Source organism: Eubalaena glacialis, chromosome 3 (assembly GCF_028564815.1).
Source record: "Eubalaena glacialis isolate mEubGla1 chromosome 3, mEubGla1.1.hap2.+ XY, whole genome shotgun sequence".
NCBI lineage: Eukaryota > Metazoa > Chordata > Mammalia > Artiodactyla > Balaenidae > Eubalaena > Eubalaena glacialis.
Genome location: NC_083718.1, coordinates 156,220,684 through 156,246,085, shown reverse-complemented (window position 1 = coordinate 156,246,085; position 25,402 = coordinate 156,220,684). Strand labels below are relative to the sequence as shown.

General features: G+C 49.7%; 1 protein-coding gene and 1 pseudogene across 3 annotated transcripts; both read left to right on the top strand.

Moving 5' to 3' along the window:
- The window catches only part of LOC133087331 (taurochenodeoxycholic 6 alpha-hydroxylase-like), a 57,017-nt pseudogene extending 52,225 nt beyond the window's left edge, over positions 1-4,792 (top strand).
- On the top strand, positions 3,468-20,105 carry LOC133087332 (cytochrome P450 4A11-like). 3 transcript variants are annotated; one of them, XM_061184254.1, is made up of 12 exons: positions 3,468-3,598; positions 11,412-11,553; positions 12,193-12,237; positions 12,714-12,841; positions 13,805-13,929; positions 14,302-14,456; positions 14,923-15,029; positions 15,112-15,302; positions 15,388-15,521; positions 16,417-16,481; positions 16,625-16,701; positions 19,089-20,105. In XM_061184254.1, exons 1-12 carry the CDS (start codon positions 3,473-3,475, stop codon positions 19,255-19,257), a joined length of 1,464 nt encoding a protein of 487 aa, XP_061040237.1. In that variant the 5' UTR covers positions 3,468-3,472; the 3' UTR covers positions 19,258-20,105. The 3 variants fall into 3 exon arrangements, with proteins under 3 accessions (XP_061040237.1, XP_061040236.1, XP_061040238.1); XM_061184253.1 differs by lacking the exon at positions 3,468-3,598 and adding an exon at positions 8,247-8,528; XM_061184255.1 differs by lacking the exons at positions 3,468-3,598; positions 11,412-11,553 and adding an exon at positions 8,447-8,528.
- Positions 20,106-25,402: the final 5,297 nt, after the last annotated feature.

Sequence of the window (25,402 nt, the reverse complement as noted above, 5' to 3'; positions counted from 1 at the left end):
GACCTGGATCAGATGATGCTGGAGCTCTCTGCCCTGACATGTGCACCCATTCCCACCCTCGTCCTCATCCACCTGGTACCCAGATTGGGCTTGAGGGGCAGATGGGGCTATGGTGGGTGTTGCATCTGAGCTCCCAGGAGCCCTCAGCTCTGCCTGGGAACCACTGTTCTGGTACAGATGAAGGGATCAAACTGAGGAAGGCTCACCTGCAGAAGGAGGGAGAGCTGGAGAAGGTGAGGAGCAAGAGGCACTTGGATTTCCTGGACATCCTCCTCTTTGCCAGAGTGAGTGTGGGCAGGAGAGGCCTGAGGCTTTGCCCAGAAGCACAGAGGAAGGGCAAACCCTGCACTCTCCCTGCCTCCGCAGATGGAGAATGGGAGCAGCTTGTCTGACGTGGACCTCCGTGCCGAAGTGGACACGTTCATGTTCGAGGGTCACGACACCACAGCCACTGGCATCTCCTGGACCCTCTATGCTCTGGCCTCCCACCCTGAGCATCAGCAGAGGTGCCGGGAAGAGATCCAGAGCCTCCTGGGGGATGGCGCCTCCATCACCTGGTGAGTGCCCAACAGGTGGGAGAACCCTGCCCCTCAGCGAGTGGAGAACTCCTAGTTGTCCAGCCCTGCCCGCCCTCAGATGGGCTTCTTTTCAGAGACCAACTGGACCAGATGCCGAACACCACCACGTGCATCAAGTAGGCACTGCGACTCTATCCACCAGTGCCAGTCATTGGCAGAGATCTGAGCAAGCCCATCACCTTCCCTGATGGACGCTCCTTACCTGCAGGTATGAACCTCACCCCACCAACTAACCTAAGCAACACCACATGGAAGATCAAAAATACACATGTGCTTTCCAGCTCCGGGATGCTCTGTCGGTTGTTTCCATCTCAAGATAATTAATATTTATTCTGCAATTTGGACGTTTTGTAAAATGTCTGACACAGAACTTGAACCAAGGAAAGCTCAATAAGCAAATTGTAGCCCCTGAATGTGGTCTTGTAATGGAGCCCTAAAATTCTAATTCCTTGAGATGTGAAGGCTTAAGAGAAAAGCAGAAAGAAGCAAGGGGAGATGTGGTTCTTTCCATATGGGGTCTAAGTAAATGAGGGAGCTCAAGGAGTCCATTGTCATGGGTCAGATGGTCCAGTCTCTGGGGAGCCCTCAGGTGGATGGTCGAGAGCAGCTGATGCTCAGGTCTGAGAGCCCTGCCATGGTTGGAAGCTACCCAATGGCTCACTGCCCAGTGGGTCTGAATCTCAGCCCTGCCACCTCCTCTCTGTGGGATCACAGACACGTCCCTTAACCTCTAGGAGGCTCAGGTGCCTCATCTGCACATGGGGATAGGAGTGCCTTCCTTGAGGGCTGCTGTGAGGATTAGATGAGTTAATGCACCTTCCCCAAGGGCTCATGATGGCACCTGATAAATGTGAGTTTTCATGTGAGTTGCTCCTAAATGTAAGCCTCCAATTCTTTTCCTTCTCAATCCTGGGCCATGGTTACCTACTCCTAATCTGTGCTCATGTGCTTTGTCACCTCCAGCCCACCTGTCTTGCAATAGCATCATTTCATTCAGAGTGATGGAGGGTAGCTCTCATGGTGGCTCCCAGGCCTTTTGTGCACATTGCCCCTGTTGCCATGGGTACCATCAGTCTTCTCTCTCTCCTCCCTGCCCCACAGGTATCCCACTCTCCCTCTCCTTTTATGGGCTTCACCACGACCCGACGGTGTGGCCGAACCCAGAGGTATGATGGCTGTGGGAGGAGGGGATGGGATGCTTTCTCCAGACCAGCACCTCCCCTGCTCTCCCTCGGGGATTCTTGTCCCCTGGTGGATTGGTGCAAGGAGTTTGACCCCACCTGCCCTGGCCCCGGTGCTCTCTCTGCAGGTGTTTGACCCATCCCGGTTTGCACCAGGTTCTGCTCGACACAGCCATGCTTTCCTGCCCTTCTCAGGAGGATCCAGGTGAGGCCTTCTGTACCTGGGGCAGTCAGGTGTCACTGAGTGCTGCCTGATGTGTATGACTATCTACATTCATGGGTGGTGTATGCAGTTATGTCCCTGTATGCTGGCATGTTGAGAAGGAGGCGTGTGTCCCCATATACATGAAGGTCTTCAGGGCACGCCATGGAGGCCTTGACCTCCTGACTTCTACAACGACCAGCCACATTGCCATGGCCGTGGCCGCTCCAAAGTATTCCAGGGTTTTCCTTGCTTTAGGAGTATGACTTTTCAGCGTTAGAATTTTCCATGAAAGGTAAACTTCAGATGTTTGGTTTCTGCAATTTTCAGTCATCGTAAAAGGTGGTTTTCCCTCTTCACACATTCCTAGTCCAGCCCACTGCCTTTTCTACTTAATTCAACAACCAGCATCTAACTGTACCAGTCATGTTTAAATGGGTTTGGATTTCCAGCTGCCTTCCTTGTCCTGATGGTTCAAGCCATGTATGTGATCATTTACAGTTGCCGTTTGAAGAAAGTTACACAGCCTTGTGTGTGTTCTCTATTTCCGTAGTCGACCCCAACAAAGTCGTGACTGTGTATTAATATAAACAAGACACCTTTTCTAGTTACCATAAGTCTTTATATATAGCGGAGGTTATATACCATAGTCCCAGAGTCCAGAGTTTCTCATTGGCGAAAAGGAATATAATGAAGGACAACCAAGTGCTTTTGATAAAAAAAAAACTCACTGTTTTGTATCTGACACATGCATTTGAGAAGTTCCTGGCATGTAAAATATAAAGCACACCTGAAATAGATGCTAAGCTGGATGATACACTCCACAATGACTGCTGTGAAAATCTTCAAAGGCTACATACAGATCCTTTCCTGAAAGAGTAACTTCCATAACTTTGGGACTACTTAGTAATACAAGATTTTTCTGAGTCTATACTTCCGTGAAGTTTTCAGTTGGTGAATCAACCTTCACAGAACAGGCTTCACGCAAACATTCTTCCAGAATTTGCTCTAGGATTTGTTTTCTGCCATGGACCTGTTCTTCCTGGTAGATACAGGCTGCACATCATGTGGCTGCCACTAGAGGACGGGGGGTACCTGGCAACTCAATTCCTAGGTCAGAATTAATATTTAATTTTACTCCAGTCCCTTTTTTTTTCAATTCAATTAACTTTGTTCAAATAGAAAGCTATTTATTAAGCCTACCTCTGTGTGCCAAGTCCTGTATTACAAGATGGGAACACAGAGATGAAAGGAATTTTCCTTGTTCCAAGAGTTCACAGTCAAGAAATAACTACCGCTATTCAAGACAGAACTGCAACGTTTCCATAGTTTAGTGGTCAGTACATTTGCCTTACAAGACAGACATCATGCATTCATCCACTCTTTCACTCATTCATTCATTCACTGAGCAGATTGTGGAATGTTCCATGTTTCTGGCACTGTCCTGGTCACGGGACGGTGATGTGTCCTTGAGTTAACACTAAAGCTGCTTGGGGATGTGGGAGAAAGAGATGCAGGCGGCAGAGGCAGGAGGCCAGGCGGTCACTAGACTGAGTCTTGAGCAGGTGGCCGGCAGAGGCGGGGGGAGGGGACCTCAACAGGAGCTGAGTGAGGAAGAGGAGCCGGACAGGTGTGAGGTGAGTGAGGAGCAGCCCAGAGAGGGCTGTGACGCCAGCTGCGGCCCTGCGACGTGTCCTCCCTGTGATGGAGGGCACAGCAGGCCCCGAGCTGCCGGGGCTTCAGTAGAGAGAGGGGAGGCAAGGAGACGGAAAAGGCCAGTGAGGAGCCCATGGGATGGGAGGAGGGGCCTTGCTGGAGTGGAATGGGAAGGCTCCAGGGGCAGGTTGACTGAGGGGCTGAGGGGAGACAGGAGGCCGGAGCATTAACTGGGAGGCAAGTGGTCCAGCAGGTTGAGGGTCGCTAACCCGTGGCCCCTCCAGGAAGCCTCCCTGTTGCCATCCTGACTTCCTCACACAACTCTGTCCTGTCCTGTCTGGCGACTGGGGCCCCTGCTTGTCTGCCATGGGTGGTGAGGGCCCAAGAGTGTGCCCACACTCCCTGCAGTGCCCTGGCCTGGCCTGAAACCAGAAACTGCCTGTGGACGAGTGAACAGAGTACTAATTCACATGTACTGATTCACGTGACTTGACCCTGCGGCTTAGAGCGCCGACCCTCCCCAGCAGGACTTGCTCCTGCTGAGAGCAGAAGTAGGAGTTAGGAGCTAGTCCTGGAGAGAGGTGGGCTTTGTAAAGGTCAGGGGGAGAGGGTGGACCGAGGCTTGGGCGGCACGTTCAGTGTGACCTGTAAGGAAGGGATCGGGGCTGGGCCACGTGGAGGAGAGCCCGGAATGCCCTGTGCCCTGCAGGGGTTAGAAGCCTCTGCTCACTTCCTTCTCCCTCCCTGACCCAGGAACTGCATCGGGAAGCAGTTTGCCATGAATGAGATGAAGGTGGCCGTGGCCCTGACCTTGCTTCGCTTTGAGCTGGCACCGGATCCCTCCAGGGTCCCTGTTCCCATTCCAAAAGTTGTGTTGAAGCCCAAGAATGGGATCCACTTGTAGCTCAGGAAGCTCCTATAATCCTTGTTGGGGACAAGGACGAGCTCTGAGGGCCCCTACCTGCCATCCTGTCTCGCTGTCACTCTCTCCCGTCCTTGCCTCTGTGCCCACTTCCTGCTTCTATCTGCCCACCTGCCGGCTTACCTCATCTCCTGCCTCCTGCCCATCAGACGTTCTGCCCTTCTCCTCTCACCTTTCTCCAGGCTCCCTATCTGCTTATCTCTCCATTTGTCTCTGACCCACCTGTGTCTCTGACTGTCCACCTAAATCCTGAGCACCTGCCTTCCTCCAGTCTGTCTACTCTCTCCCTGTCTTTCTCCCCTTCTGCCTGCCTGTCTGTCCCTGAATTCACTTCCTTTTGTCGATAAAACAACTGACCACAGCCTTAGGGACTTCGAACAACACAGAGTTATTCTCTGACAGCTCTGGAGTCAGATGTCAGAAATGGGTTTCCCTGGACACAGCCAAGATGTTGGCAGGGCCCCCTGTGCAGGGATCTAGGAGAGGATCCCTCTCTTTGCCTTTTCCCACATCTAGAGCTGCAATCCTTGCATTCCTTGGCTCCTGGGCCCTCCTCCATATTCAAATCCAGCAGCTTCTTTAAATGTTCCCCTGCTTCTGTCTTCACATCGCCTTCTCTTTCATAAGGCCCTTTGTGATTACATGGACCCAAGCAGATCAAACAGGCTTGTTCTCCGGTTCCGGGGATTAGGACACGGACACCCTGGGCATTCCGTCACTGTATGTGCTAAGTTCTGTGTGACTACCATTGCCCTGGGCCCCTGATCTCTCCCGTGTGTTACAGGTCTACCCGTTTGTCACTTACCTCGCTTCCCCTCTTTCCCACTCCCTGGATAAATTCACAATGTCATATGGGGCGTGTGTGTCTTCTCTTTTATTTTTTTTAAACCTATTTTTTTTTTAACATCTTTATCAGAGTATAATTGCTTTACAATGTTGTGTTAGTTTCTGCTGTATAACAAAGTGAATCAGCTATACATATACATATATCCCCATATCTCCTCCCTCTTGCGTCCCCCTCCCACCCTCCCTATCCCACCCCTCTAGGTGGTCACAATGCACCGAGCTGATCTCCCTGTGCTATGTGGCTGCTTCCCACTAGCTATCTATTTTACATTCGGTAGTGTATTATGTCCATGCCACTCCCTCACTTCATCCCAGCTTACCCTTCCCTTGAAAGGAGCTGGATGGAATGGAAGAGAAAGAGAAGGGGAGGGAAGGGAGAGGAGACGAGGAGGGGACATGACCCTTGCTCTGTGGGCCCAGAACCCCAGCAGGACAAGCGTGTCCCAGCGCCCCTGCAGCCTCACGCTCTGGGGTCCCTCATGCCCCACAACCCGCCTGTCACCTGAGGCTCCCACGGCAGCTGAGTCAGGAGAAAGGGCTCGTCTCCAAAGGCTCAGAGGGAAGAAGCTCACCCCTGGCACAGGTCAGGGAAGGAGCCTCCCTGCTGTTGTGTGGTAGCTTCCTCGCTACATCTTTAGAGGGTTCCAGCCAGAGCCCATCCTGCCCTGAGCAAAGAAGCCTTACAGACTTGGCTCAGCGCGAGGGCCTCAGGAACCCAATCCTTCACCCCAAATGAGATTGGAGAAGAACCCAGCCTGGCCATGTCACCAGCCCCCGGCAGCCCTTCCTCACATGCAGGGCCTGCAGGTTCCTCAGAGGCCCGAGCGGGCGGCTGTGCAGGAGGGTCTGGGAGGACCAGCTGGGCACAAGGCTTGGCTGCTGGGAGAGGATGTCAGACCCGAAGCAGAGGACCAGCCCGTGCACCTCCCCCACAGGACAGCCCCTTGCAGTCCCCTGCATTTCTGCCCAGCCCCTGATCAAGGACGGGCTTCTTCAACCCTGGCACGCCTGGAGACCTCGCAGGGACCGGTCCTCCTGACCCTGGGCCCTGACCAGCGCCAGGCCCCTTGCACTCCTCCGCCAGCCTCTCTGCACCAGCCCTGCTCTCTTGCTGCTTCTGCACACAGGTCCTCCTCCCGTCCCACCCCTGCCCTTCCTAACCCGGATGCCAGAGGAGACCCCCCTGCAGCCCTGTGCTGTGCTGTGATGCCGCCATGTGCCTCCTGAAGGGGACATCTCTCCCAGCCGCTGCCTGCAGCCGGGACCTTCGGCCCAGTCCCCTCCCCGTTCCTAGGTCACAGGGCTAGTTCACTCTGCTCCAAGAAGGGGCCAGGTGGACATATATACACTACACTATTTACAAATGTAAAATAGATAGCTAGTGGGAAGTAGCCGCATTGCACAGGAAGATCAGCTCGGTGCTTTGTGACCACCTAGAGGGGTGGGATAGGGAGGGTGGGAGGGAGACACAAGAGGGAGGGGATATGGGGATATATGTATATGTATAGCTGACTCATTTTGTTATACAGCAGAAACTAACACACCATTGTAAAACACCTATACTCCAATAAAGATGTTAAAAAAAAAAGTTGTGGCCAGGAGTACACTCTGTGCTTGACCGGCAGCGGGGCAGGAGAGTTAGCTGGGAGCGTCCTGGGCAGGAAGCTTGGCAGGTCCCCTGGAGTAAGGTGGTGCAGAAGTGCTCGGGCTGGTCACTCTGAGAGCATGGGCTGATGGGCACTCACTCTCTTTACTGTTCCTTGTGCTGAACCAACAAAGGAAAGTCTAGTTGCTCAGAGTCTCGGGGGAAGCAGAGGTGGAGACCTGAGAGGAACCTGAGAGGGGGTGAAAGGTTGGGCTGCGAGGGGGTGTGTGTAGGTGATTAGTCACCCCTGACCTTTAGTTAGGACAGCAGCCCAGAATGTGGCCCCATAGGTTATGTGTGAAGCACCTGTCATGAGGTCAGGCAAAGGAAGAGGCTATTGGGACAGAAGTTAAACTCGGTGGGGTTTTCTTAACTAATAATATAGTCTTATACCTTTACCTATAGCCTGTGAGCTATAGGTATATATATAACTATAACTATATATATAGGTATATATATAATTATTAGTTATATATATATAACTAATAATATAGTTTTATACCTTTACCTATAGCCTGTGAGCTCAAGAAATATTTGCTGAGTGAATGAATGATTGAATGAGCATTCCTAGGATGTAAATAGGAAATGAATTATTATCCCACCTTTCAAAGGAGAAGCTGAGGCTCAGAGAGGACAAGTCTCTAGCTTCATATGTAGTGAAACTGCCCTAGGGCTGGAACTCCTGGATCCAAGGCCAGTGCTCTGTCCACTGGCACAGTCACCCAGGACACACTGCATAGTGGATGGGTACAAGCCCTGGGGAACATTTCAGAGGCAGCTGAGGCAGGCAGCTTTGAAGTCCAACAGAGAAGGATTTCAGTTTCAACTGGGACAAACAGAGGCTGTTTTCCTCTGGCCACATCACTTTTCTTCTCTGAAGTCAGTTTTCCCCTCTGAAATGGGATGATAATAAAACCAACCAAATCTACTGAACATTGGTAAACTAGACTGTGACTGTCTTGAAGTCAGCAAGGTTCACGTCTGCTTTGCTTGCGGCTGTGTCCCAGCACCTAGCAGACTGCCCGACACGTTGTAGGTGCTCATTAAATATTTGGTAGGTAATATGGAGAAGGAAAGTGGGGTTGCGCTTGGTCATTGTCACTGTCAGCTGAGAAAGCTTTTCTCCCACTGTTTCCAGAAGTGCATCCTCCACAGTTAGTCAACTCTGGAGGCCCAGGTCTAACCTCTGCCCTCACCTTCACCCTCCCCCAGGTGGGCGGGGCAAGCCTCCCTGACCAGGTTGGATGCTCAGGGGAGGTCAGCCACACTCAGGGACAGTCAGCGATCCAGAAGCCACAGCACCATGAGCGTCTCTGTGCTGAGCCCCACCAGAGCCCTGGGCGGTGTCTCTGGGCTCCTGCAGGTGGTCTCCCTGCTCGGCCTGGTTCTGCTTCTGCTCAAGGCAGCACAGCTCTACCTGCACAGACAGTGGCTGCTCAAAGCCCTCCAGCAGTTCCCGTCTCCTCCTTCCCACTGGCTCTATGGGCACATGCAGGAGGTAGGATGGAGTGGGACGGGGGAGTGGGAGGGCAGGGAGGGCCGGGGCTCTCAGACCATGGTCCTGGTCAGCAAGCCCATGGGACAAAGCCTTGTTGTGGGACGAGCACGTGGCCTCACAAAAGGACCCAGCTTACCTCTCAGGTCTTGGCTCCTCATCCCAGTCCGGGGAGCTCCCTCCCTCCCAGGACCCTGTGCTGGTGTCCTCGGGTCTGTCAGATGCTCCTTCCTTAGTTGGATCTGCAGGCTGTCCTAGCAGCCCTGCACTTTGAGGACAGTGGCTGTTCCTTCCTGAGTCTGCCCCGTCTCCAGGCTGAGCAGCTTCAGCTGTTCTCACAGAACAGGCTTCTAGATGCTTCCCTGCCCCATCCCTCAATCCCATCCTCTCTGCCTGGCCCTGAGCTTGCCTGGGGGCACAGACATCAGTCTGATGGATGCTGCCCTGTGGGCTCACTTCCGTGGAGATGATTGACAGGAATCTAGGAAGGTGTCAGGTGACAGGAAAAGAGACCCACTTGCTGGGTGGGGGGTTACGTCAGCTGTAGGGACAAAGTGGCTCGGTTTGTTAAGACTGAGGAATTTTCCAGTCTCCTGATTTCAGTGCTTAAACCCTGACAAGTTGCTGGCACGCATGAGCGAGGTTCCCAGGATGGTGCCAGGTAAGGAGAACTGATGTTTGAGTTGCACCATCCACAGGGTGACGTCGCCCGCCTGGTGTCCTCCCTCACTGGACTATGAGCTCTTGGGACCGAGCGTGACATCCCCCTCACCCCCAGCGCCCTGCACAGAGCCTGCGCGGAGGGATGTCAGCCCAATGTGTGGAGGGACAGGAAGGAGGGCAGGAGCAGCTCGCAGGCTGGGGAGGGGCAGCACCGGCCCACCCAGCCCTGGCAGCACTAGCCTGGGCGGCGGGGGGCTCAGAGCAAAGTCAGGGGCCACGTGGAGAGGGGCTCATCAAGGGTTTGTGGACTGAACAAACGTTGGGAGAAAATCAGGGGTTGCGGAGAGCTGAGGCCTCCCTCTCTCTGCAGCGTGATTAGAGTAGAGTGGAGCCAAAGACGGGACCCGGAAACAGCCCGAGCCCCACGTGGGCTGGCCCAGTACCTCTCTCCCCTCTCCTTCCTAACCTCCTGCACCCCAGGTTACTCAGCGTCCTCCCCGCCTGCCTGGGCATTCTGGCCTCTGGGACTCTGCTCCCATGTGCCCTCTACCTGGAATGATCTTGTCCCTCATATGTCTGTCTACCAAGACCCAACCCCAAGCCACCTCCTCCAAGATGTCTTTCTGAGTCTCCCAGGAGCGGAGGGAACAACCCTTTTTCCCTTGGCTGTCCTTCTCATAAGGCAGTGCTAACCGGATTCAGCTAGTTTTGTTGCAGTCTCATAGTTGTGAGCTCCTTCCGGGAGAGCTCGTCTCTGGTTCATCTTTGTAACCTGAGAGCATCTTGCTAAATGATGACTCGATGAATGAGCACGTGCATGACGAAGAGCTTTCTAACGTCCAGGTCTGAGTTAGGGCCCCTTCCCCAAAGCTTCCCCAGAGGCTTGGTCTTCCCTCCATCACACATGCATGAGCCCCTACGGTTGTCATGTCCTCAATCTCACTGTCTCCTCCTGGAGGCTCCAAACAGACAAGCATCTACAGCCGCATCCTAATTCAGTGCCTTAAACCAGTGCCTGGCACATAGTAAGTGCTCAGTAAATACGTGCTCAGTGAAGGAACCCATCCCACAGTAGGCAAGTTGCCTCAGAGCTGGTGAGTCCTGATGGTAGAAGGATGCAGGCAGAGATTGGATACCAAAGTGGCGGAGGGTTGCTTTGAGTTACACAGAAGCCATTGAATTAAAGACGAGGTGACTGCATGGAACATGCCTAGGACCAAATGTTGACGAGAAATCCAGAGGTGATAAAACGAAGTTGAATCTCCAAAGTTGAGTAGAGGCAGTTGCTCTGTGGCAAAGAAGAGGGGCACACCAGGTAGAGGAAAGAACCTGGGCAGAGGCCTAGAAGTGTGAGCAGGTGGGGCCAGTGCAAGGACCACTGGCAGCAGCATCTTTGGAGGCAGAGCAATGGGTCCTGTGGACTCGCCAGCCCGGCAGGAGGCAAGAATAGAGAGGGTAAAGCCAGAAAGCAAGGGCCTTTGTGGTCCACACTGAGGAGTTTCAAGAGATTCCTCTAGGCGGTGGGAAGTGCATAAAAGTTTCTGGTTATCGGTAAGTGAAAGTAAGATTTAAAAATCCACATATAAGAACCTTAGTTCAATACTATTTTCATATGTATACATCCAGAATCTATCCTATCACTTTGTATACACTCAATATGTAAAATAATATATACACATACAATTTAGTACTAATTTTTTTCACTTAGCCATATACATCCTAACACTCTTTCATATTAGCAAACATTTACATGTATGCTGGGAAAATATTGATGATAAATAGCAGTCAGTAAGCAAAAGGAAATTAATATATAAATTTATTTTTTAAAATATAATCTATTTTATTCTCTAAATAAACAAATTATATGACAACACTGCTTATCAAGTGATACGAATTAGCATAAATTGCTCATGTAAATGTTGCAAGAATAACTTCCAAAAGTTTTGTACACCAGGGAGTCAATCCCTGATGGAAGTTTCTGTAGGCAGTTTGTAGTGGTGGCCCATAAATCTACCCGACAAGGGGACAAAATCTGGTCTTAGGACAAAGCTGGACAGCCAGCAAGGTCTGGATCAGAGCCCAGGTCATAAGAAATAGTTCCAAACTCCTAGTTCTGCTGATCGATCAAGAACGATCTCCCTGTACCCATCCTGCCCTTCACCCCCACTCCAGCACTGGAACGCAGACAAGGGTTTTATTGATTTATCTTTCCCTTGGTGACAGTTCCAAGAGGAGACCGAGCTGCGACCCCTACTGAAAAGGGTAGAGAAATACCCAAGTGCCTGTGCTCGCTGGCTGTGGGGGACGAAAGCCCTAGTGTTGGTCTATGACCCTGACTACATGAAGGTGGTCCTGGGGAGATCAGGTGAGAGGGAAACCCACATCCCAGCAGGAGAAAATCTTCCCTCTTGGGTACATGCCCCTGGATCTGTGAAATTCCAGAAGAAACTGGCACTTCAGCCATCAACACCTGACTCCCTACCAGCCACCCTTGCAGCCCACAAACCAGACTAAGGCCAACATTATTCACTTATAGTGAATGCTTAAACACCTGGGTGGGGCTGACTTCTCTTTTCTGTCTTACTTTCTTTCTTGTTTTAACCCAATTGAGATGATCCCACGTCCGGAAGACAATTCCCTGTCCACACTGATTTAGGTTAGGCACCTCTCACTGTTGCCTGTCCTGGGTCATGAAATGGCCAAACCACCACAAACTGTAGGAAAACCACAGGCTTCTGTCTTACTCTGTGGCACTGAGCAGAGCCTATCTTTCTTGCCGATTCACCATCTTAGTCCTGTGGGTGTTCTGCTGCTGGGACACGGAGTCTGCCTTCCTGGGCCCGCAGTGACCATCAGGACAGAGAGAGTCAGGGATGGGAAGCGAGAGGGAGGTGGCTTGAAACAGACTGCCAGCTGGCAAGCATCAGGAATGGAAGGTACCACAGCTGCTCTGGGGGCTGCCTGTCTTGTTTGGTGTCCTCCACTTTCCTTCCTTACCTTTCAGACCCAAAGTCTCATGATTCCTACAGATTGCTGATTCCCTGGATTGGTAAGTACATTTAAATACAACTGCAGTCCACCCACCAGTTAGGTTTACCAAGAGCTACCTCTTTGGTTAATGGAGAACAACAGGTGCCAAGCATACTGTCACCACCCTCATCTCTCAGTCAAGCCTCATTTCTCTCCTTCCAGTAAAACTCTCACCCTTTGTAATGGTGCTGACAGCCCTCCTGAAGCTCAGTCTCTTCTTCATCACTTCTCAGTCCTCTGCGATATTCTCAGCCTGACTATTAATTCTTCTATCACCTGCACCCCTACTCTTTTTCAGCCTCTGTCTCACAGCTGTCATAATCACATCCTATGGACCAGCCATTTTGGAAATTCACATTCCTGAACTGTACTGGCCTTTCCTACCTTTGCCCATGATGTGTCTTTTCCTGACACCCTTGGTTCCTCCCAAGTTGTCCCTAGTCGTCCCTCTGATCCAGTCTCTCTGACCCACACACACCCCCATCTGTGGCCCAGGGAATGGTTTGCTTTTGTTGGAGCAGCAGACGTGGTTCCAGCACCGGCGGATGCTGACCCCAGCCTTCCACTATGACATCCTGAAGCCCTACGTGGGTCTCATGGCCGACTCTGTCCGAGTGATGCTGGTGAGTCCATCCCTTGTCACCTGGACCCACTCACATCCAGCACTGCTGACAAAGTCCACTCTCAGACCCTTGTGTCCCTCAGATGTCCATCAGACACAGCCTCCAGAATGATGCATTCAGAAAGTACTCTGAGACAGAGCTCACCAAAACTGGATGGGACAGAGGGGTACCCAGGCAGTAGCTTGGATCCACAATTTGCTCCGAGGCAAGGGAAAGCAGGGCCATAGTGTATTCAGGGTCCACTCTCCTCTCATCTCCACATCTTCAACACAGAGGATTAGAGCAAGGGTCATTCCCTTGGACAGCGGTGCAAGCCGCCCCCGGATGCCCTGGGCAATGGCAGCTTCAGTGGCAGAGTGGACATCCCAGGATGTCACTCAACTAGTCTCTGGCCTGGGGCCCAGGGCCTCTGCATGGAATTGAGCCACTCATGGGAGGAAATGAGGCCAAGTCTACACTCACAGAGCCAGGTCTTGACAAACATCACCTCTGATCCAGACTGAGTACCAGCTGGTCTCAGTTAACAATGGATGAATGAAAGGAATCGCCCCTTCATAGGAGCCTAAATAGAGTCCCTTAACCTTTTCCTTGCCTTGAAATATTTGCTTACTAGTGTTGGCCTGTCCAGTTCCGATCTCAGGACACAAAAGATTTCCCCTTTGTCTCTTGAGAAACAATGTTTTCTGGTCTGCCACGAGGTGATTATCATCATAAATTGTTCCTAGAATTCAGAATTAATTCAGAATATTATGAGAGAGTATAATTAATTATATAATAAAAGATTCCGAGAAAATAGACATCACGTTACACACATGTGTTACAGCTTCAAACTGCTAAAACACATCTGCTTAGAAAGTGAGGAAATCTCATCCGAAGATTTAGAGAGACGGCGAGAGAGCCTGGCCTTGTCAGCACAGGCCTTCTGGGGGAGCAGAGCAGGGTCAATGTCCCCCTCCACCACAGGACAAGTGGGAGGAGCTCGTCAGCCCGGACTCACATCTGGAGGTCCTTGGACACGTCTCCTTGATGACCCTGGAAACCATCATGAAGTGCGCCTTCAGCCACCAGGGCAGCATCCAGACAGACAGGTCAGTGACGACCTTTCAATGGCAGGATCCTTGTTCTCACAAGCTGGGGAGGACTTACCTGAGAGGCAGTTAGGGCAGCATGGATGCTTATCAGCACAAAAAGCAACATTCTGCACAGAGCCAGGGACCAGCGTCAAATTCCACCCAGACCAACCTTGACTCAGTCACAGGCCCTGATTCCTGCACAGGGAGAAGCCTGGCTGCTCAGGCCACTTGGAAAGGACTGAGGGTCTCTCGGGCTGTAAGGCAGAAATGACAAAGCCTCAGTGCTGCCTGTCCCCACTGACTGAGGAATCCCCACCCAGAGCCCCACTCCGTCTCCAGGTCAGAGGCTCCCTCCACTCCAGTCTCCTCTGCATCCTCTCCCTTCAGGAACATCCAGTTCTACATCCAGGCCATCAGGGACCTCAGCAATCTGACTTTTTCCCGAATAAGAAATGCTTTCCACCAGAATGACTTCATCTACAGGCTGACCCCTGAAGGCCGCTGGAGCCACCGGGCCTGCCAGCTCGCCCATCAACACACAGGTTCTGCTCCTCCTTCTGGGTGGCTCTCCCACCCCCTTCATCATGCACATGTAAAAGGGCCTGGCCTTGACCTCTCAGACAGAGCCCAGACTCCTGCTTCCTCTTCAGGGGCTGGTACACACCCACACTGGGTACTTCCCTGGGGCAGGGATTGGGAACCGAGACGTCAGGGTGTCAGGTGAGGTGCAGGGAGATACCTATGTCACCCTGTTGCTGATGGTTGAATGAGATCCCCTCCCAGCAGCATTCAGGCAGAGCCTCCATGGGCTGTGCTATTGAGGGGATTCCCGACTTGGATCAGACGATGCTGGAGCTCTCTGCCCTGACATGTGCGCCCATTCCCACCCTCGTCCTCATCCACCTGGTACCCAGATTGGGCCTGAGGGGCAGATAGGGGTACGGTGGGTGCTGCATCTGAGCCCCCAGGAGCCCTCAGCTCTGTTTGGGAACCACTGTTCTGGGACAGATGCAGTGATCAAGCTGAGGAAGGCTCACCTGCAGAAGGAGGGAGAGCTGGAGAAGGTGAGGAGCAAGAGGCACTTGGATTTCCTGGACATCCTCCTCTTTGCCAGAGTGAGTGTGGGCAGGAGAGGCCTGAGGCTTTGCCCAGAAGCACAGAGGAAGGGCAAACCCTGCACTCTCCCTGCCTCCGCAGATGGAGAATGGGAGCAGCTTGTCTGACGTGGACCTCCGTGCCGAAGTGGACACGTTCATGTTCGAGGGTCATGACACCACAGCCAGTGGCATCTCCTGGACCCTCTATGCTCTGGCCTCCCACCCTGAGCATCAGCAGAGGTGCCGGGAAGAGATCCAGAGCCTCCTGGGGGATGGCGCCTCCATCACCTGGTGAGTGCCCAACAGGTGGGAGAACCTTGTCCCTCTGTGAGTGGAGGACTCCTGGTTGCCCGCCCTTAGATGGGCTTCCTTTCAGGGACCACCTGGACAAGATGCCCTACACCACCATGTGCATCAAGGAGGCACTGCGACTCTATCCACCAGTGCCAGTCATTAGCAGAGAGCTGAGCAAGCCCATCACCTTCCCTGATGGACGCTCCTTACCTGCAGGTATGAACCTCACCACACCCACTAACCTAAGCAACACCACATGGAAGATCAAAAATACACATGTGCTTTCCAGCTCCGGGATGCTCTGTCTGATGTTTCCACCTCAAGATAATTAATATTTACTCTGCAGTTTGGACGTTTTGTAAAATGCCTGACACAGAACTTGAACCAATGAAAGCTCAATAAGCAAATGCTAGCCCTTGAATGCGGTCTTGTAATGGAGCCCTAAAATTCTAATTCCTTGAGATGTGAAGGCTTAAGAGAAAAGCAGAAAGAAGTAGGGGGAGATGTGGTTCTTTCATATGGGGTCTAAGTAAATGAGGGAGCTCAGGGAATCCACTGTCATGGGTCAGATGGTCCAGTCTCTGGGGAGCCCTCAGGTGGATGGCAGAGAGCAGCTGATGCTCAGGTCTGAGAGCCCTGCCATGGTTGGAAGCTACCCAATGGCTCACTGCCCAGTGGGTCTGAATCTCAGCCCTGCCACCTCCTCTCTGTGGGATCACAGACACGTCCCTTAACCTCTAGGAGGCTCAGGTGCCTCATCTGCAAATGGGGATAGGAGTGCCTTCCTTGAGGGCTGCTGTGAGGATTAGATGAGTTAATGCACATTCCCCAAGGACTCATGATGGCACCTGATAAATGTGAGTTTTCATGTGAGTTGCTCCTAAATGTAAGCCTCCAATTCTTTTCCTTCTCAATCCTGAGCATGGTTACCTACTCCTAATCCGTGCTCATGTGCTTTGTCACCTCCAGCCCACCTGTCTTGCAATAGCATCATTTCATTCAGAGTGATGGAGGGTAGCTCTCATGGTGGCTCCCAGGCCTTTTGTGCTGGCACATTGCCCCTGTTGCCATGGGTACCATCAGTCTTCTCTCTCTCCTCCCTGCCCCACAGGTATCCCACTCTCCCTCTCCTTTTATGGGCTTCACCACAACCCGAAGGTGTGGCCGAACCCAGAGGTATGATGGCCATGGGAGGAGGGGATGGGATGCTCTCTCCAGACCAGCACCTCCCCTGCTCCCCCTCAGGGATTCTTGTCCCCTGGTGGATTGGTGCAAGGAGTTTGACCCCACCTGCCCTGGCCCCGGTGCTCTCTCTGCAGGTGTTTGACCCATCCCGGTTTGCACCAGGTTCTGCTCGACACAGCCATGCTTTCCTGCCCTTCTCAGGAGGATCCAGGTGAGGCCTTCTGTACCTGGGGCAGCCGGGTCTCATGGTGCTACCTGATGTGTGTGACTGTCTACATTCATGGGTGGTGTATGCAGTTATGTCCCTGTATGTTGGCATGTTGAGAAGGAGGCATGTATTCCCATGTACAAGAAGGCCTTCAGGGCACGCCACGGAGACCTTGACCTCTTGACTTCCACAACGACCAGCCACATTTCCATGGCCGTGGCCGCTCCAAAGTATTCCAGGGTTTTCCTCATTTTAGGTGTATGACTTTTCAGCATTAGAATTTTCCATGAAACTTAAACTTCAGATGTTTGCTTTTCCCAATTATCAGTCATCTTAGAAGGTGGTTTTCTCTCTTGGCACATTTCTAGTCCAGCCCACTGTCTTTTTTACTTAATTCACCAATCCACCTCTCACTGTATCAGCAGTCGTGTTTGCATGGGTTTGGATTTCCAGCTGCCTTCCTTGTCCTGAGGCTTCAAGCTATGTATATGATCAGTTACAGTTGCCATTTGAAGAAAGTTACACAGCCTTGTGTGTCTTCTCTATTTCTGTAGTCAAACCCAACAAAGTTGTGACTGCGTATTAACACCTTTTCTAGTTGCCAAATGTCTTTATATATAGCGGGGCTTATATACCATAGTTCCAGAGTCCAGAGTCTAACATTGGAGAAAAGGATTAAAATGGAGGGCTATCAAGTGCTTTTGATTTAAAAAACTCACTAGTTTGTATTTGACACATGCATTTGAAAAGTTCCTGGCATGTAAAATATAAAGCACACTTGAAATAGCTGTTAAGCTGGATGATACACTCCAAAATGACTGCTGTGAAAATCTTCAACGGCTACATATCCCCCCTGAAATAGTAACTTCCATAACTTTGGAACTACTTAGTAATCCAAATTTTTTCTGAGTCTATAATTCTGTGAAATTTTCAGTTGGTGAATCAACCTTCACAGAACAGGCTTGATGCAACACATTCCCAGAATTTGCTCTAGCATTTGGTCTGTGCCAGGGTCCTGTTCTTCCGTGTAGACATTGGCTGCAGGTCATGCAGCTGCCACTAGAGGACAGGGGGTACCTGGCAACTCAATTCCGAGGTCAGAATTAATATTTAATTTTACTCCAGTCCCTTTTTTTTCAATTCAATTAACTTTGTTCAAATAGAAAGCTATTTATTAAGCCTGCCTCTGTGTGCCAAGTCATGTATTACAAGATGGGAACACAGAGATGAAAGGAATTCTCCTTGCTCCAAGAGTTCACAGTCAAGAAACAACTACCGCTATTCAAGACAGACATGCGACGTTTCCATAGTGTAGTGGTCAGTACGTTTGCCTTACAAGACAGACATCATGCATTCATCCACTCTTTCACTCATTCATTCATTCACTGAGCAGATTGTGGAATGTTCCATGTTTCTGGCACTGTCCTGGTCACGGGACGGTGATGTGTCCTTGAGTTAACACTAAAGCTGCTTGGGGATGTGGGAGAAAGAGGTGCAGGCGGCAGAGGCGGGAGGCCAGGCGGTCACTAGACTGAGTCTTGAGCAGGTGGCCGGCAGAGGCGGGGGGAGGGGACCTCAACAGGAGTTGAGTGAGGAAGAGGAGCCGGACAGGTGTGAGGTGAGTGAGGAGCAGCCCAGAGAGGGCTGTGACGCCAGCTGCGGCCCTGCGACGTGTCCTCCCTGTGATGGAGGGCACAGCAGGCCCCGAGCTGCCGGGGCTTCAGTAGAGAGAGGGGAGGCAAGGAGACGGAAAAGGCCAGTGAGGAGCCCATGGGATGGGAGGAGGGGCCTTGCTGGAGTGGAATGGGAAGGCTCCAGGGGCAGGTTGACTGAGGGGCTGAGGGGAGACAGGAGGCCGGAGCATTAACTGGGAGGCAAGTGGTCCAGCAGGTTGAGGGTCGCTAACCCGTGGCCCCTCCAGGAAGCCTCCCTGTTGCCATCCTGACTTCCTCACACAACTCTGTCCTGTCCTGTCTGGCGACTGGGGCCCCTGCTTGTCTGCCATGGGTGGTGAGGGCCCGAGAGTGTGCCCACACCCCCTGCAGTGCCCTGGCCTGGCCTGAAACCAGAAACTGCCTGTGGACGAGTGAACAAAGTACTAATTCACATGTACTGATTCACGTGACTTGACCCTGCGGCTTAGAGCGCCGACCCTCCCCAGCAGGACTTGCTCCTGCTGAGAGCAGAAGTAGGAGTTAGGAGCTAGTCCTGGAGAGAGGTGGGCTTTGTAAAGGTCAGGGGGAGAGGGTGGACCGAGGCTTGGGCGGCACGTTCAGTGTGACCCGTAAGGAAGGGATCGGGGCTGGGCCACGTGGAGGAGAGCCCGGAATGCCCTGTGCCCTGCAGGGGTTAGAAGCCTCTGCTCACTTCCTTCTCCCTCCCTGACCCAGGAACTGCATCGGGAAGCAGTTTGCCATGAATGAGATGAAGGTGGCCGTGGCCCTGACCTTGCTTCGCTTTGAGCTGGCACCCGATCCCTCCAGGGTCCCTGTTCCCATTCCAAGAGTTGTGCTGAAGTCCAAGAATGGGATCCACTTGCAGCTCAGGAAGCTCCTATAATCCTTGTTGGGGACAAGGACGAGCTCTGAGGGCCCCTGCCTGCCATCCTGTCTCGCTGTCACTCTCTCCTGTCCTTACCTCTGTGCCCACTTCCTGCTTCTATCTGCCCACCTGCTGGCCTACCTCATCTCCTGCCTCCTGCCCATCAGACGTTCTGCCCTTCTCCTCTCACCTTTCTCCAGGCTCCCTATCTGCTTATCTCTCCATTTGTCTCTGACCCACCCGTGTCTCTGACTGTCCACCTAAATCCTGAAAGCCTGCCCTCCTTCAGTTTGTCTACTCTCTCCCTGTCTTTCTCCCCTTCTGCCTGCCTGTCTGTCCCTGAATTCACTTCCTTTTGCTGATAAAATAATTGGCCACAGCCTTTTGGACTTAGAACAACACAGAGTTATTTTCTGACAGCTCTGAAGTCAGAAGTCGGAAATGGGTTTCCCTGGACACAGCCAAGATGTTGGCAAGGTCCCCTGTGCAGGGATCTAGGAGAGGATCCCTCTCTTTGCCTTTTCCCACATCTAGAGCTGCAATCCTTGCATTCCTTGGCTCCTGGGCCCTCCTCCAAATTCAAATCCAGCAGCTTCTTCAAATGTTCCCCTGCTTCTGTCTTCACATCGCCTTCTCTTTCATAAGGCCCTTTGTGATTACACGGGCCCACTCAGATAAAACAGGCTTGCTCTGAGTTCCGGGGAATCGGACACGGACACCCTGGGCAGCCGTTACTGTAGCTGCTAAGTCCTGTGTGACTACCATCGCCTTGGGCCCCCGATCACTCCCGTGTGTTACAGGTCTACCCATTTGTCACTAACCTGGCTTCCCCTCTTTCCCACTCCCTGAATAAATTCACAATGTCATATGGAGTGTGTGTGTCTTCCCTTGAAAGGAGTTGGATGGAATGGAAGAGAGAGAGAAGGGGAGGGAAGGCAGAGGAGATGAGGAGGGGACATGACCCTTGCTCTGTGGGCCCAGAACCCCAGCAGGACAAGCATGTCCCAGCGCCCCTTCAGCCTCACACTCTGGGGTCCCTCACGCCCCAGAACCCGCCTGTCACCTGAGGCTCCCATCGCAGCTGAGTCAGGAGAAAGGGCTCATCTCCAAAGGCTCAGAGGGAAGAAGTTCACCCCGGGCACCTGTTGGGGAAGGAGCCTCCCAGCTATTTTGTGGTAGCTTCCTCAACTACATCTTTAGAGGGGCCCAGCTGAGACAGGCTGGGCCTGGGACCCTTTGCTGTAGCACTGCAATGCTTGCCCCTGGTCACACCTCTCTTCGAGCAACAAAATACAAAGAAAGTGTATGGGGCTAAAAATAACTATGTCCATGCGCAGTTGGGGCAAATTCTGAACAAAACATACAAAGAGACCAAAAAACCCAACTGTCACTTTTTTTTTCTTTTTTCATCTTTATTGGAGTATAATTGCTTTACAGTGTTGTGTTAGTTTCTGCTGTACAACAAAGTGAATCAGTTATATGTATACGTATATCCCTATATCCCCTCCCTCTTGAGCCTCCCTCCCACTGTCCCTATCCCACTGAGGGTAGTTGTACACAAAGACTCTTAAAAAGAGAGGGCAAAATCCCTTGATGAAGCAGTTTTGATAGTTTCTAGTATTTGTGTTTTTTTTAATAGATGTTTATTGGAGTATAATTGCTTCGCAGTACTGTGTTAGTTTCTGTTGCACAACAAAGCGAATCAGCCATATGCATACACATGTCCCCATATCCCCTCCCTCTTGAGCCTCCCTCCCATCCCCCCTATCCCACCCCTCTAGGTCATCGCAAAGCACCAAGCTGATCTCCCTGTGCTATGCTGCTGCTTCCCACCAGCCAACTATTTTACATTTGTAGTGTATATATGTTGATGCTACTCTCACTTCGCCCCAGTTTCCCCCTCCCACTCCATGTCCTCAAGTCCATTCTCTATGCCTACCTCTTTATTCCTGCCCTGAAACTATGTTCATCAGTACCATTTTTTTTTTTTTTTAGGTTTCATATATATATGCGTTAGCATACGGTATTTATTTTTCTCTTTCTGACTTATTTCACTCTGTATGACAGACTCTAGGTCCATCCACCTCACTACAAATAACTCAATTTCATTCCCTTTTATGGCTGAGTAATATTCCATTGTATATATGTACCACATCTTCTTTATCCATTCATCTGTCGATGGGCATTTAGGTTGGTCCCATGTCCTGGCTATTGTAAATAGTGCTGCAATAAACATTGAGGTACATGTCTCTTTTTGAATTATGGTTTTCTCAGGGTATATGCCCAGTAGTGGGATAGCTGGGTCATATGGTAGTTCTATTTTTAGTTTTTTAAGGAACCTCCATACTGTTTTCCATAGTGGTTGTATCAATTTACATTCCCACCAACAGTGCAGGAGAGTTCCCTTTTCAACACACCCTTTCCAACATTTATTTTTTCTAGATTTTTTGATAATGGCCATTCTGACCAGTGTGAGGTGATACCTCATTGTAGTTTTGATTTGCATTTCTCTAATAATTAGTGATGTTGAGCATCTTTTCATGTGTCTCTTGGCCATGTGTATGTCTTCCTTGGTGAAATGTCTGTTTAGGTCTTCCGCCCATTTTTTAACTGGATTGTTTGTTTTTTTGATATTGAGCTCCATGAGCTGTTTGTAAATTTTGGAGATTAATCCTTTGTCTGTTGTTTCATTTGCAAATATTTTCCCCCATTCTGAGGGTTGTCTTTTTGTCTTCTTTATGGTTTCCTTTGCTGTGCAAAAGTTTTTAAGTTTAATTAAGTCCCATTTGTTTATTTTTGGTTTTATTTCCGTTACTCTAGGAGGTGGGTCAAAAAAGATCTTGCTAGGGGGAAGGGTGAGATGTGACAGGGTGAGAGAGTGTCATGGACATATATACACTACCAAATGTAAAATAGATAGCTAGTGGGAAGCAGCCGCATAGCACAGGGAGATCAGCTCGGTGCTTTGTGACCACCTAGAGGGGTGGGATAGGGAGGGTGGGAGGGAGGGAGATGCAAGAGGGAAGAGATATGGGAACATATGTATATGTATAACTGATTCACTTTGTTATAAAGCAGAAGCTAACACACCATTGTAAAGCAATTATACTTCAATAAAGATGTTTAAAAAAAAAAAAATCTTGCTGTGGTTTATGTCAAAGAGTGTTTTTCCTATGTTTTCCTCTAAGAGTTTGATAGTGTCTGGTCTTACATTTAAGTCTTTTTTTTTTTTTAAACATCTTTATTGAAGTATAATTGCTTTACAACAGTGTGTTAGTTTCTGCTTTATAACAAAGTGAATCAGCCATACATATACATATGTTCCCATATCTCCTCCCTCTTGCATCTCCCTCCCTCCCACCCTCCCTATCCCACCCCTCTAGGTGGTCACAAAGCACCGAGCTGATCTCCCTGTGCTATGCGGCTGCTTCCCACCAGCTATCCACCTTACACTTGGCAGTGTATATATGTCCATGACACTCTCTCACCCTGTCACATCTCACCCCTCCCCCTCCCCATATCCTCAAGTCCATTCTCTAGTAGGTCTGTGTCTTTATTCCCGTCCTGCCACTAGGTTCTGCATGACCTTTTCTTTTTTTTTTCCCTTAGATTCCATATATATGTGTTAGCATACTGTACTTCTTCTTCTCTTTCTGACCTACTTCACTCTGTATGACAGACTCCAACTCCATCCACCTCATTACAAATACCTCCATTTCATTTCTTTTTATGGCTGAGTAATATTCCATTGTATATATGTGCCACATCTTCTTTATCCATTCATCCGATGATGGACACCTAGGTTGCTTCCACGTCCTGGCTATTGTAAACAGAGCTGCAATGAATATTTTGGTACATGACTCTTTTTGAACTATGGTTTTCTCAGGGTATATGCCCAGTAGTGGGATTGCTGGGTCGTATGGTAGTTCTATTTGTAGTTTTTTAAGGAACCTCCATACTGTTCTCCATAGTGGCTGTATCAATTTACATTCCCACCAACAGTGCAAGTGTGTTCCCTTTTCTCCACACCCTCTCCAGCATTTATTGTTTCTAGATTTTTTGATGATGGCCATTCTGACCGGTGTGAGATGATACCACATTGTAGTTTTGATTTGCATTTCTCTAATGATTAATGATGTTGAGCATTCTTTCATGTGTTTGTTGGCAATCTGTATATCTTCTTTGGAGAAATGTGTATTTAGGTCTTCTGCCCATTTTTGGATTGGGTTGTTGGTTTTTTTGTTATTGAGCTGCATGAGCTGCTTGTAAATCTTGGAGATTAATCCTTTGTCAGTTGCTTCATTTGCAAATATTTTCTCCCATTCTGAGGGTTGTCTTTTGGTCTTGTTTATGGTTTCCTTTGCTGTGCAAAAGCTTTTAAGTTTCATTAGGTCCCATTTGTTTATTTGTGTTTTTATTTCCATTTCTCTAGGAGCTGGGTCAAAAAGGATCTTGCTGTGATTTATGTCATAGAGTGTTCTGCCTGTTTTCCTCTAAGAGTTTGATAGTGTCTGGCCTTACACTTAGGTCTTTAATCCATTTTGAGTTTATTTTTGTGTATGGTGTTAGGGAGTGTTCTAATTTCATACTTTTACATGTACCTGTCCAATTTTCCCAGCACCACTTATTGAAGAGGCTGTCTTTTCTCCACTGTATATGCTTGCCTCCTTTATCAAAGATAAGATGACCATATGTGCGTGGGCTTATCTCTGGGCTTTCTATCCTGTTCCATTGATCTATATTTCTGTTTTTGTGCCAGTACCAAACTGTCTTGATTACTGTAGCTTTGTAATATAGTCTGAAGTCAGGGAGCCTGATTCCTCCAGCTCCATTTTTCGTTCTCAAGATTGCTTTGGCTATTCGGGGTCTTTTGTGTCTCCATACAAATTGTGAACTTTTTTGTTCTAGTTCTGTGAAAAATGCCAGTGGTAGTTTGATAGGGATTGCATTGAATCTGTAGATTGCTTTGGGTAGCAGAGTCATTTTCACAATGTTGATTCTTCCAATCCAAGAACATGGTATATCTCTCCATCTATTTGTATCATCTTTAATTTCTTTCATCAGTGTCCTATAATTTTCTGCATACAGGTCTTTTGTCTCCTTAGGTAGGTTTATTCCTAGATATTTTATTCTTTTTGTTGCAGTGGTAAACGGGAGTGTTTTCTTAATTTCACTTTCAGATTTTTCATCATTAGTATATAGGAATGCAAGAGATTTCTGTGCATTAATTTTGTATCCTGCTACTTTACCAAATTCATTGATTAGCTCTAGTAGTTTTCTGGTAGCATCTTTAGGATTCTCTATGTATAGTATCATGTCATCTGCAAACAGTGACAGCTTTACTTCTTCTTTTCCGATTTGGATTCCTTTTATTTCTTTTTCTTCTCTGATTGCTGTGGCTAACACTTCCAAAACTATGTTGAATAATAGTGGTGAGAGTGGGCAACCTTGTCTTGTTCCTGATCTTAGTGGAAATGGTTTCAGTTTTTCACCATTGAGGACAATGTTGGCTGTGGGTTTGTCATATATGGCCTTTATTATGTTGAGGAAAGTTCCCTCTATGCCTACTTTCTGGAGGGCTTTTATCATAAATGGGTGTTGAATTTTGTCGAAAGCTTTCTCTGCATCTATTGAGATGATCATATGGTTTTTCTCCTTCAATTTGTTAATATGATGTATCACGTTGATTGATTTGCGTATATTGAAGAATCCTTGCATTCCTGGAATAAACCCCACTTGATCATGGTGTATGATCCTTTTAATGTGCTGTTGGATTCTGTTTGCTAGTATTTTGTTGAGGATTTTTGCATCTATGTTCATCAGTGATATTGGCCTGTAGTTTTCTTTCTTTGTGACATCTTTGTCTGGTTTTGGTATCAGGGTGATGGTGGCCTCGTAGAATGAGTTGGGGAGTGTTCCTCCCTCTGCAATATTTTGGAAGAGTTTGAGAAGGATAGGTGTTAGCTCTTCTCTAAATGTTTGATAGAATTCGCCTGTGAAGCCATCTGGTCCTGGGCTTTTGTGTGTTGGAAGATTTTTAATCACAGTTTCAATTTCAGTGCTTGTGATTGGTCTGTTCATATTTTCTATTTCTTCCTGGTTCAGTCTCGGCAGGTTGTGCATTTCTAAGAATCTGTCCATTTCTTCCAGGTTGTCCATTTTA

Bases quoted from the DNA above. Each gene is read 5' to 3' on its own strand.
- LOC133087332 (XM_061184253.1), top strand. From the start codon at position 8,334: ATGAGCGTCTCTGTGCTGAGCCCCACCAGAGCCCTGGGCGGTGTCTCT. The intron at 12,238-12,713 runs GTAAGTACATTT...TCTGTGGCCCAG, and splicing joins ATTGCTGATTCCCTGGATTG to GGAATGGTTTGCTTTTGTTG. The intron at 15,030-15,111 runs GTGAGTGTGGGC...CTGCCTCCGCAG, and splicing joins ACATCCTCCTCTTTGCCAGA to ATGGAGAATGGGAGCAGCTT.